Raw genomic sequence first — 13,475 nt, 5'->3', positions numbered from 1 at the left:
AGTGCAGATAATCGGTTGCTTACTCATTTAATAAAGCAGGGTGTTAGTAGGTCTGATCAATTAAGGAATGGTTCTTAGGAACAACTTTTGCACAGACAGGTTTATAGTGGAACATCCTGACTGGCAGATGTTCACTCTTAATTAAACCTTTTATTCTACAAATTCAAGTCTTCTTATTTGTATGTAGCCTTCAAGTTATTATAATTAGGTTTTTAGTGAAAATAACATTTGGGGTAAATTAAAATAGGTTTATTAATATTTTAAGTGTGTTTCAAAACTTAAGGCCTCTTAAGATTGAACTAAGTTTCTCTGCTTCATTGAAATAGTGGCCTGGATCAAATAGTAGCTGATATAGAGGGATAATTCATCATTCAGTTCTAGGTGTTGGATAATGATCGTGACCTTTTCAATGAGCTTAAATTCAGGATAACTCTCAGCTAAGCTTTATTTGTCAGCAGGACTATTTCAAAGTTAAGTAGATTGTGGATGGTTAGAAATCTAGAAAGAAAAAGTTAGTATTTCTGATAATGTTTCTCAGCCCCTTCATAATACATTGCAGACCAAGATCCAGCAGGCTTTCTTGTGAGTAAAAGCACCATACTGATTTCTTAAATAACATGATTATTATATACTGCTTTCTTTTTGTTTGCCGGTGTTTGCATCAAAGTAATGCTTTCATTTTGCCTGCAAGAGGTTTTATTATTTATGCATAATGCATGGGAAAAGTTTGACTTTCTTTGCATCTTCTTTGCATTTATACATCTCCATATTATTACTTAAAAACAAGATAAGTTTTTAGTGTTGCATGGTTCAATGACTTACAGGTCTCTGCCTACTTGATACTTCTGGTATGAACATGGGATAGTCATCATTCCTCAATACAGTGAGTTCTGTTCTATGTGGCTAACTGTGGGCTCCACATTGCTGACATTTTTGTTGTAGGCGCCACACCTGGTCATCTTACTTCTCCTATTATCGTCTTTGAATGTCCTCACTTGTGATTATCGAATGTCTTTTGAAATCTGCGAGATAAAAGGGATCATAGTAAAAGAACTTCAAGGTGATATATTAATCCCAACAATCTCTAGTGTGGCATGCTGTAAAAGTTTGGATTTTTCTTTTTTTCTTTTAAAACAACAACAACAACTTTGATGCATGCTGTTTTTACTGTGTTACAAATTAATAATTACTCTAGTATTTAAACACAAGTAGGAACCTAGGCAAACAATTGTTTTATATAAAAACAGGAGTACTATGCAGGATGCAGAAAGCAAAATAGTCATACTGTGAGGTTTAAAGTTCACCAGATGTATGTTGCAATGATACATACATTGCAATTTGTTAGAAGTATTTTAAATCAAAATAAAACTGGTAGAAATCAACTACTAAACCAGATTCATATTAACAGCCAATAATTGTTCATACTTAGCATTTAAAGGAAGGGAGGAATACAGCTCCACTGTATAGTCAAAGCTGCTTAGAACATAGTACTCTTCAGCCAGTATGCTTTATACTCAGTATGATAGATTTAATGTCTATCCTTTCATATGTCTTCATAGTCTATGAAGGCAGAGTGATTGTTCTGATATAAGGTAATAGGATATGATCATATACATACACTCCTTAGGAGGAAGAGTTTCACCTTGTAGGACCTACAACTGGGAATGAAATACATTTCCAGCAGAGAGTGCCACCCAAGGATAGATACTCGCCATGGGTAGTCTTGAGAAATGAATTTGTCACAGCCAGACCACTCTCAAAATTCAGAAATTTAAATACCATCAACACCTTTTTACATAAGGTCTGACAGTCTATAATAATAAAAAAAACTCATTGGAAGAGCTCTGTATTCTGGACAGATATGCACCATTGTAACCTCATTTGAATTAGAATTGTTCAAATTGAGACTTTGAGGTTAATGTGGACAAGCATTAATAGTGCAACATGACTACAAAATAAAGATGCCAGTCTACTGTGATTATGCAACTGAAGGTAACACTTTCACATAGTATTTTAGTTTATGACTGTTCATGGAGAATGCATGAGCAAAACCAGTTCCTTAATGAGCACATTACATGGAATAGGCATTCACGGTTGTAGTGGCAGAGTAGGAGCAGCAATTTAAGCAGAATTCTCAATAAGCCATACTTGGGACTGTTGTGCTTGAATATATCCATGTGCTTCATTCAAATGCAGTCAGTGTTGCAAGCAATTTGTGTCATAGCTGCATGACTCCTTCAAGGTATTTTTCAGCTGCTGTCCTGGATCAAGTTTTTATTTGATCTAGAAAGTTTTTGATGTTTGTATGCCTATAAAGTACATAATAAGGTGAAAATTTCTGTTACACTTTTGCTTTGTCTATGGTGTATCATGTACATGTATCAGCAACCAATAGTCCTAAGTCTGTATGTATCATACTGTGGCGAAACATATTTCTTACTTAAATATACAGAGGATGAGAAGAACATACGGTGGTTGTAAACTCAACATATGACCTTCAACTGCGTGGTTATGCTTGGTTGTACTGTAGGTATAGAAGAGTTGAAAAGTATGCCATTAAGCTAAGTTTTATGATAAACTATTCAATTTATTTCATGGAATAATAGGATCTAAAAGAGAAGGAGAATGAAGAACTGGATATTCAGTTGAAAGTGTTTGATGAAAACAAAGAAGAAGACTTAATTGAGTTGGCCCACCGCCTCAGTGACATCAAAGTGGAAATGGAATATCCTTTTAAAGGACTGTACAATTTTATTAGAAATGAATGCTTGCAGAAAGTAGCTTTTTGCAGTGGTGCTAGGTATTATAATCTAATTACTTGGGGCATGCATGAGGAAGTGGATAATATGTGCTGGCATGTTATTTCAAACTGGGCATAGACCAGTTGGCACTAATAATAAGTCAATAAGACATACGTACAATTTTTGGAACTTTCCCCTTGATTCACAGAAAGTGCATCTTATTTAAACAGATAGTTGAGAAGCTATAGACTAGGAGTAACTATTGAAGAGTATACGTTGAATGTCTGGAAATAAAGTATAAGGAGAATTAGATGCGAGAGAATTGGTCAACTAATGGAAATCAGTATGTGAAATTTAGTATCCCCAGTATTTCTTCTTGACCCCATTGTCTCCTTAGGGTTCTCAGGTCACAATGCTGCAGTAACAGTTGTAGTCACAACTAGTGGAATTACCTTGCATGATCTAGGATAGCATTCCCCAACTGGGTGCCCACCAGATGTTTGGACCACAACTCCAGTCAGCTCTAGCCAATATGGCTGTGCTAAGTGGAACTGATTGGAGTTGTAGTAAAATAATAATAATCTGAAGGGCATCCATTTGGGAAAGGCTGGATTTTATTTATTTATTTATTTCCCACCTTTTTCTCTGACAGCAGCTTGCAACTAAAATAGAAACAGCTAAAACATATTTTAAAATAATTAAAACCAATTAAACATGCACATGGTTGTATTGTAAGACATAACTTTAAACATCGGAGGGAAAAGTAAGTTTAAAAGAGGCACATATATTCCCTTCTCTTATGATAACCAGCTTCTGTAGTTAAACATAAGTAGAAGAGGAGCTCAAAAAGCAAAGGTGACACTTAATTTGGCTTTTGTTTCTTGTGACCACTTTACCAAGGATTACACCTAATGCTTCTGTCATCTGTTTTCTCACAGATTTTATCCCTTTCACCCTGTGCCTTCTTGGCTTCCTAATTTATGGTTCCCAGTCCTACAACCCCTTCCTACTTGCCTGCCCATTTCCTTTCCAGTTTTGGAGGTTTGGCAGCTTGTCCTGTTAACTGTAGTCAAAATATATTGGCTAGTGGAAGCAAGTAAACGTCATAAACTTTGGTTGAAAGTTGGCTTGTTTCACAGACTATAGTTAAGATTAATCACAGTTCCTCTAGATTTGGATGATACTGCAAAGCTTCTAAAGTCATTGTAACTGCACCAGATTGGAGTAGTGGGAGTGCATGGGCAGGGGAGGCTAAGTTTATGTTTATAGCAGACCAGTAGCTTAATGCTGGTAAGTGCTAAGTGTAATAATATGTCTCTGATTTCCTAACAGTGTAACTTTTCTAAAACTTTAGTTCAAAATTCAGAAAACAATTCTTACTTCCTTGGTAATAGAAATGCTTAATTTCGCTTTACGGTCAGGTTTGTCAGTCTGTGTTAATCATATAATGAAAAAGAGAATTTTCTTACCAGGTTTATATATTATTTATATATTTTTGGATAATTTTCAATAATTACTCAGTTTTATCTTCTTTTGTTGTTGTTTTGATGACACATTTTTTTACATATTATTAGTTTTGGTTGGTTGTTTTAAGACCCCACCCTGATGTCTGCATAGATAAATAATAGAAATAAATAATTTATATTCTTTATTTATTTATAATTTAAATAAATAAAACTCTGTAATGTATTTGCACTAATTCTATGTTTCTAAGCACTGAAGATATTAGTGGCATAAAAATCATTACACAGAGATACTGGCTTCTCAAGGAACCCAGTAACTTATTAGAAGAGCAGCATCTCAACTAGATAGGACAGAGGGGAATCAAACAGGCATCAATCAAATCTTGATTTCAAAGAAGGCGGAAGTTTTGGAACAGTACATAGTGTTAGTTTGAATAAAGCCTTATCTTGGTTTTCGAATAGAATGCGTTCTGGAAGTCCGTTTCACTTCCAAAACATTCAGAAACGAAGGCGCTGCTTCTGACTGGACATTTGGCTTCCAAGGCAAAGTTTGCAAACCGGAACACCTACTTCTGGGTTTGCGGTGTTTGAGTTCCAAGTTGGTTCATGAACTAAGCTGTTCGAAAACCAAGGTACAACTGTACTTCTATATTTAATAGTGAATTATACGCTTCATGTTTGTGAGTAGCAGAAAATCAAAATTCCATGAAGAGGAAGATTAAGAATAGTAATTCATTACATGAATAGTTATTTTGGGATCTAAATAGATACTTTAGGTGTGCAGAAAGGCTTGTGTGCTGCCTTGCACACAGAAGAAATTTTAAGGGCTCTTTAGGCCTAATCTTCAAGAATGCAGTGTTAATTTATGGGTGCGTTTTTCTGTAGAACAATTTTGGTATTTCCTTGACAATCCTTGTACTGATGTGAATGAGGTCTACCACCTATTGTATAACATGCTGAGAGAAACAGCATCTGAAAACTACTTCCTATCTATTTTACAACATTTTCTACTAATCAGGAATGATTATTATGTTCGGTAAGTCAGCAGTGATTTTTATGTCCAGTAAGTCAGCAATTTTTGAATTTCAGTTTAAAATTTGGTGTTCACATAACAGAGTGTCACACTACTCGTTATTTGTATGTACAAGTGCATACAATTCACTGGACAAAAGTGAGGCTCTTTGGGAAGGGGATGAGGTATGGAAAAGCTTTATTTACGTATAGTTTACAGACCTAGAAAAATGATGTAGTTCCACAGCTCCCATACATGGAGGATTTGTTAGGGAATTAGGACATCTGATTATTCCTTCTATATTGCCATCCAGTCTTCCCTCTTGGCATGAGGAGCAGACAGGAAGGTTTGATTGGGGTCTCCCATCTCCAGTAATAGCTTTGTGTATACTTTGTGGAATTGTACCGAGCGGAGAAGTGGTAAATAGCATATTGAACCTAGATAAATCCTCTGCATGCAAAATTTTTGCACATTTGCAGGATTATACCACCATAAACAGAACAGCAACCCTTCAGTTGTTATGTATGAAAATGGACTAGCTCCCATCAGTTATTAAGTAGACTAAAATGTTTCTTCTTTATTTTTAAAAGTGCCTTGGTTATTAAAATCAATACATTTTTGTGTTTTTTTGGCAACCAGACCTCAATATTACAAGATAATAGAAGAATGCGTTTCACAGATAGTATTGCACTGTAGTGGTATGGATCCTGACTTCAAGTGTAGAGGAAGGTTGGATGTAGATTTCACTCAGCTTGTAGGTATGTGAGCATCATAATGTTACACTATTTTAGTAATTATTGTTTAAGGATTCTCTCCCCCCCCCCACCCCAAGATCACCATTTATGTAGTATAGGCATGTTTCAACCAAAGTTAAGCCATTTTAAGTTCTGTTCTTCCTCTGGTAGAGAGTTGAATGTATAAGTCTTCTATTGAAAACACTATGTATAAAAGGGGGTTAATTTTTTTATGTGGATTATCCTCTAGATTTTTAATTAGTGGAATCTATGCCACACACAGTACTTCTATATGGAGGCCTTCTGTTCGTTCTATTATTACAAATGTTCCATGTGCATATCAAAATTCTCTTAATTCAGTGTTATTGGTTAGGCGAAACCCGAAATAGATGCACATGCATTGGAGCAGCTAGCAGTGACTACAGTGGGCTCTATTGTACCATGCTGTAGCTTTCAGTCTTCTTCCAAAATGTGTGAGCTTGTCCCCCCCCCCCATTCATGTTTGACTAGTTAGCAAGCTGAATAGAAAGATTCAAATATGAGTAATGATAGGCACATACAAGTTGTTGAAAGTGCTCCTGGATAAAAATGTGTATCATTCATAGAGAACAGGAATGCTTCAGTGGCTATTATGTTTTCGTTAAATGTCAGAACTTTGGATCATAAACTTTTTAGGTAGAAAAATCTCTTATAAAGCAATTTTCTGCTCAGCCGATGAGGAACTAGTGCTGTCCACTTAGCATCACATTGCTACAAAGTTGAATTTGTAATTAAAAATATGAATTTTTTAAACTTTATTGAATCAAGAAATGTTAAATTTTTGAAAATGTTTGTTGTTCTCAGAATCAGTGTTCATTCAGTATACCTCATCTACATATTTGCCTTGTAAAGTGGATTTTGCATTGGTCTTTATGGTTTAATTTTCTTAGATTGCTGCGTGGACAAAGCAAAAGTGGAAGAAAGTGAGCAAAAAGCTTCAGAATTTTCCAAAAAGGTAGGTACAAGGGAAATTTCTGGCACTGAACACCTTTTTCTTTCTATAATCTGAGATCCCATAATTAATAGACACTTACAACCTGTTTCTTTTTAATTTTAAATTGTTTTAATAGTTTTTCATATTGTATTTCTACATTGTTGTAATGTGCCCTGGGATCTTAAGTGGGAGATAGATATACAGTGGTACCTCAGGTTACATACGCTTCAGGTTACAGACTCCGCTAACCCAGAAATACTACCTCAGGTTAAGAACTTTGCTTCAGGATGAGAACAGAAATTGCATGGCGGCATCAGGAGGCCCCATTAGCTAAAGTGGTGCTTCACGTTAAGAACAGACCTCCGGAACGAATTAAGTACTTAACCCGAGGTACCACTGTAATTGAAATTTAGCAAATTAACCGTGCCTGAAACAGGGCAAATTTGAACTATTTATCTGAACTTCATTTATGTATTATTTATTTATTACATTTCTATACCACTCTACACCCAAAGATCTCAGCCGGTTCACAACATAAAATAAATAAATAAATTACAACACAAAATGCATAATACAAACAAAAATAAAGCAAAGCTAATAACCCCCTCCCACAAACACATTTAAAAGGCCATAGAATGTTTAAACAGCCAAAGGCCTAGTTTTAGAGAAATGTTTTTGCCTGGTGCCTAAAGATATGTAATGAAGGCGCCAGGCAAGCCTCCCTAGAAAATGCATTCCACAAATAGGGAGCCGTCACAGAAAAGGCTCATTCTTGTGTTGCCATTCTCTGGAGGAGGCACATAAAGAAGTGCCTTAGATGATGATCACAGAGTCTGAGTCGGTTCATATGAGGAGAAGTGGTCCTTGAGGTATTGAGGTCCTGGGCTGAACAGCAGCAGCAGCAGCAGCAGCAGCAACAACAACAACACCCTGATAACTGACTGGGTTTCCCCAGCCACTTTGCACAGCTTACAGCACATAAAAATGGTAAAACACTAGACATTTAAAATTTCCTGATACAGGGTTGCCTTCAGATATCTTCTAGACATCTGAAGTCAGTTTATTTCCTTGACAACTGATGGGAGGGCATTTCACAGGACAGGCGCCACCACCGAGAAGGCCCTCTGCCTGGTTCCCTGCAACCTCACTTCTCACAGTGAAGGAAATGCCAGAAGGCCCTTGGAGCTGAATGATGGGGGTGGAAACGCTTCTTCAGGTATACTGGACCAAGGCCATTTAGGGCTTTAAAGGTCAACAACACCAACACTTTGAATTGTGTTGGAAACTTACTGGGAGCTAATGTAGGTCTTTAAGGACAGGTGTTATGTGGTCCTGGTGGCCACTCCCAGTCACTAGTCTAGCTGTCACATTCTGGATTAGTTGTAGTTTCCAAATAACCTTCAAAGGTAGCCCCACATAGAGCACATTGCAGTAGTCCAAGTAGGAGATAACCAGAGCATGCACCACTCTGGTAGGTTCTCAGAATTGACGTGCCCCTCCATGGACAGCTGTGAGTCCAGAATGATTCCCAGACTGCGCACCTAGTCCTTCAGGGGCACAGCTATCCCATTCAGGACCAGAGAGTCCTACACACCAGCCCACCCCCTGTCCCCCCAAAACAGTACCTCTGTCTTGTCAGGATTCAACCTCAGTCCGGTAGCTGCCATCCATCCTCTAACCACCTTCAGAAACTCACACAGGACATTCACTGCCCTCACTGGTTCTGATTTAAAAGAGAGGTAGAGCTGGGTATCATCCGCATACTGATGCAACACCCAGACCAACCCCCTGGTTTCTCCCTGGATGAAGTAGCCTATTTCTCCTGACTAGTGCTGACATGGTTGACTGTGATCAAAATGTAATGGACTTGGCAACAGACCCACATCACAGTTTGAATTTGTCTAATAAGCAGGTGGAAAAACTCTGTTTTTCTTGGTCAGTTTTGATCAAATGGAGGAATTCGAGCTATTCCTATGCTGAAGGGCCAGGAAGGATAGTTTTGCATTTTGAACAAAGTAGTTTTAACTTGCCTCCTATTGGCTGCCTTGCTGTGCCAACCACGTGTACTGTGTTTGCTATATGGAATCATTCCCTATAAGCCCATAGGGAGGTTGAAAGGGCAGGTTCAACAGTAGTTTATTTAGGGGACTTCTTGAAAAAGAGCAGTGTAAAACCATTCATCTACTGCATTCTGATTTCACTAGGTTAATATTCTATGTTGGGGGTATGTGTTTGTGGGGGTTTTTTTGCGGGGAGAGGAGTGGTTAAAGTTTGCTAAGTCAATCAGTTTAACTCTCTTCTGTAGAAGTTCTACCTACAAATCTTTTAGAGATACTGCTCTTTTGGGATCAATATATTTGACTGCTAGAATGTTACACATAATCTGAAAAAGGTTCATGTACTATGGCAAATTTTGTAGAGGTAATTTATCATGCCATAAGCTATTTTGCCACAAACTCAGTCTTTTTATTTCTCTCTATATTTCTGGCAGCAGTCTTCTCTATTAATTCATCTTTATTTGAATAAAGCATTTGAAAAATCTGCTGTACTAGAGAAATAAGCATATTGAAAAGGGATTAACACTTTTCAAGATACTGTGCATGTATTAGCTACCATCCAGTTCAACATGTTTTCTAAAATAATTTGATCAAATTTGATTATTATGAGTTATTGGAAACATGTGCTTCAGTATTCCTTTCAAAGTTTGTTGAGTTTTAAAGTCCTCACTTATTCATGCTGGGAATGCTTCTTCCATTGAAACCATTATTATATACTGGTGGTTCCTACAACTGAGCAGATTTGGTAAATTTGAATAATGGTACATCACCCTTGAAGGCTACAGAACTTGAAAAAACACCACCACACCATTTGTTTTGTATTTAGACTTCCACTTTTCAAATGAAAATCTATGAAAATCAAATTTAACTAGTTTTAAAGATAGCCTATAAGAAAATTTACTTCTTTTAATTGCAAAGCATATTTGCATCACATAAAAGCTTTGGATTTTCATACTAGCAGAACAACCTACCTTATGATGGAAAGAAAATGACATTAACTAAACAAGTATAACAACATTCTATTTGTTTTGTTTGTGTACATGACAAACACATGCATTCATACTCTCACTCAGTTCTGCCTAGCATTATCTAGAAGATTGTCTGCTGTTCAAATACAGATGTAAACAAAAGGCTGTGGAAGGTTGTACATGTATTGTTTATTTAACTGAACACAGTTGAAGTGACAGCCCCACCCCATTACAATACCAGGTTGGGAGGAAGTAAATTTAGATCTGTTTTCCCCATATCATGGTCCGTTCCCTGTGTGGTCATAAAGTTTTCACATTGTAGGCCCAGGCAGAGTGGAGCCAGTGGCAGGGGTTGGAATAATAACATCAACAAAGTACATGGGGTAACAATATTGGGACTGAAAAGGCCACAGTTTTATTGGTTACAGGTGTCAGATGGTTTGGCATAGGTATTGGGTGTATGTATACTGAAATCAACCAGCCAAACTGCTGGTTAAGTATAGAGTTGACCAAGTTAAGAGTCATCCTGTGTTGTGCAGTGCCTCTTAGTGACCACTAAGATCACTCAGTGGAGGTGATAAGGCCTGTTAACCCCTGAGCTGGGAATCTGTACAAGAAGTATCCCCAGGTTCCCTTAAGGGGATACCCCACGACTGCAGGGCAAACGGGGCCCACCCTCCACCCACCTGGCCTAAGGATGCAACCCAATGCATTTCTCCCTGCAAGTTTGTGGCAATTGCTATGAGGTAGATGAAACCAGCAGACAGGCCCAATTTGTCTTCAGGGAAAATTTCTCCCTGGCCCTGAATATAGCAACTGATAAAATCCATAACAAGATCCATCCAGGGCTTACCTATTCACCTTTAGGTAGCCTGCAAACCATAGAAATAAGACAGGGAAGGTAGGAAATCCAGCACTGACTAACTGGAAGAGTCCTGGTGTGGCTGATTGAGCGAACCAGAAGGAATAAGTTCTTACTCAGGTCTGCTCCCCAGCCACATCCTCCAGCTCACCTACTGGTGAGACTTGCAAGTGAGCACCTGTCTGTTGGTGTGCCAAAAGGAACCAGAAGTGCCCCCTTCCATGACACCAAAGCCTGAAAAGGGAAACAAGCTCTGCCATTCTGCGCCAGGGCCTCAACTGCTGCTCCCAGCAAGTTCTGTGGGAATGGACATTCTATAGCAAGTGATAAGATTCCTCTGCACATCTAGTCTTTTTGATTATGACCAAAATGTTTCAGGGTGAAGAGGACTGAGGTAAATCTGTCAAATGTTTTTGGAGGAAGTGGACTCAAGTAAATCTGCCCTTTTAGTATTTTAAATATTACAGCATTTATATGCATAATATTAAGTTTTAAAAGCAGGTCCTTAAGATTATGCAGATTCTAATGAAAATGCCTAAGATGTTGAGTCTTGTGTTCCTGCAAGTTGACAGGAATGTGTGAGAAGCTGACTCTAGATATTCATTGGTGTGAATACTTTAAGCCCAGGAAAATTGGAGAAAAAAATATTTGGCTAGTCTAGGAAGCCTAGCAGGCTTCTATTATTTTACTCAATCTATATAACACCCTTGTGAAAGTTAAAGCATTATGTTTGGACAAAGATGGATGACTGCTTCTATGTTGGTGATCATTGCAGTTTGATGAAGAATTCTCAGCTCGACAGGAGGCACAAGCTGAGCTTCAAAAACGAGAAGAGAAAATCAAAGAACTTGAAACTCAAATCCAGCAGTTACAAACCCAGGTAATATAACAAGATGGATTTTACATGTTTTCAAAATGTGTTCTTCTTTGGGGAAGTATGGAATTAACTTTTAAAAAATTAAGGGGAAATTACTAGCAGTGGGCTAAAGATAGATGGCAGGAGAAATATTGCATCACTGTTTCAAATCAGACAGGGTGACTGGTTCCTTCTACTGGTCTATGTGTGAGCAGGAGCATCACTGACTGGTCATCTTACAAAATTTACCTAATGATCTCAAGGCAGCATACATGCTACCTCCCCCCACCCCTTCTATTCTTACAGCAACACTGTGAGATAGGTTAGGCTGAAAGAATGAGTAACTACCCAAAGTAACCCACTAAGTAAGCTTCATGGGTGAGAGTGGATGTGAATCTATGTTAGTCCAACACCTTAACCACTACTCTATTTAAATAAATTGGGGAGGAGGATGCACTTTAGCTCTGATACGACCCTGAATCACTTTGGCTGAAAGAAGAAATCATGTACAAATATGCTTCTTTATTGAATTTTATGGCCCTTTCTGATTGCTCTGTAAGCAATAGTCACATCTGTGGCATTAAAACATGAACACTGGATCATCTTGGAAACACAAGACTCTTCCATATTTGAAGATATTCTGTAAGCAACTGCCAACACTCTTTTATGTGCATTTTGGTTTTGCGATGATGTTTGTTTTATTCTTTTAATGTGTTTGTTGGTTAGAAAGCTTAGTGTAACTTCTCCGGAAATGAGTGTTGCTTAAGGCATATAATGCAAACTGTAAATGAAAATTTATGTTTGATTCACTTGCACTGAGAGGATATTGCAGAAGATAACTTCTTTTGGGCACTTTAAATACAGTTGGTGGGATGGAGAAATTTTGTTGGTCATATTAATGAGCTCAAATGCTTACTAAATCCCTAAGAAGCAGAATTGTCTCTGTGCCACTGTTGGTTAACATTTAGTGTCAGCTGGGTACTGTGTGTACACAGTACACAGGACACAGAAGGTATACCAGTTATAGAAATCATATCTATTTAGAGATAAGAGGGTAGAATCATAGGACAGACTGTCTATTCTTTTAAAGGAACAGTTGAAAAATAAAAGTTTGAAAGTTCAGCTATTTGGAGTCTGCTGGTAGAAAATCACTTGCTCTAGTGAAGTTTATTCTAGACGGAGAAGTCTGGAGAGTAGATTTCTAATTTATGACTTTTTATCCTAGTGGTACCATATTATGTGGTATTTTGACCAAGGCCTCACTCAAATGGTATTGCTGAAAGCTTATATTAGAACAGATAATAAACTTCCCTGGTGTTATCTTGTCAGTAGAAGTGAACATTTTTAAGCATTACAGCCAACAGCCAGATCCTCTTCCTAATTTCTCAGCCTGCACAGTTAACATCATTTTGAAGATGGATTTTCTGAGGTAGTGAATATTTGAATATGGGAACCTTAAGATGATAATTCGGTTTCAGCCATTTGGCTTCCTTTTTAACAGTTCTATGAATACCACACAGATAAAAATATCTTAAGCCCTTGGAAAGTATTTTGTTAATGGACCTTTTTTTTCTTGTTTTCAAATGTCACTTCATTAATTCTCTTGATCTATTTTAATATGAAGAAACTCTTTAAAAAGTTGCATATGGCGCTTACTAATGTAGTGCCAAAAATATAACCCATTTCTGTTAAATGACTCATACTGATTTGAAAATGATTCCATCCCCCCTTGGTAAAGACCACATTCTTTTTCATTATGGGTTTCATCTCTGTGAAATCCTTCAGCAATGTAGAATAGAATATAGTTGG

The 13,475-nt window shown here is 37.5% G+C and overlaps 1 protein-coding gene across 1 annotated transcript in view; it reads left to right on the top strand.

Moving 5' to 3' along the window:
• The window catches only part of DIAPH2 (diaphanous related formin 2), a 346,556-nt gene that overhangs the window by 74,367 nt on the left and 258,714 nt on the right, over positions 1-13,475 (top strand). The window contains exons 12-16 of the mRNA XM_080990485.1: positions 2,607-2,725; positions 5,124-5,240; positions 5,856-5,974; positions 6,880-6,944; positions 11,586-11,690. Coding sequence (XP_080846611.1) covers positions 2,607-2,725; positions 5,124-5,240; positions 5,856-5,974; positions 6,880-6,944; positions 11,586-11,690 — 525 coding nt within the window. The remainder of the gene's footprint in view (positions 1-2,606; positions 2,726-5,123; positions 5,241-5,855; positions 5,975-6,879; positions 6,945-11,585; positions 11,691-13,475) is intronic.

This window comes from Podarcis pityusensis (assembly GCF_964106645.2).
Source record: "Podarcis pityusensis genome assembly, chromosome: Z".
Classification (NCBI taxonomy): Eukaryota; Metazoa; Chordata; class Lepidosauria; order Squamata; family Lacertidae; genus Podarcis; species Podarcis pityusensis.
This window is presented reverse-complemented; position numbering and strand designations above follow the sequence as displayed.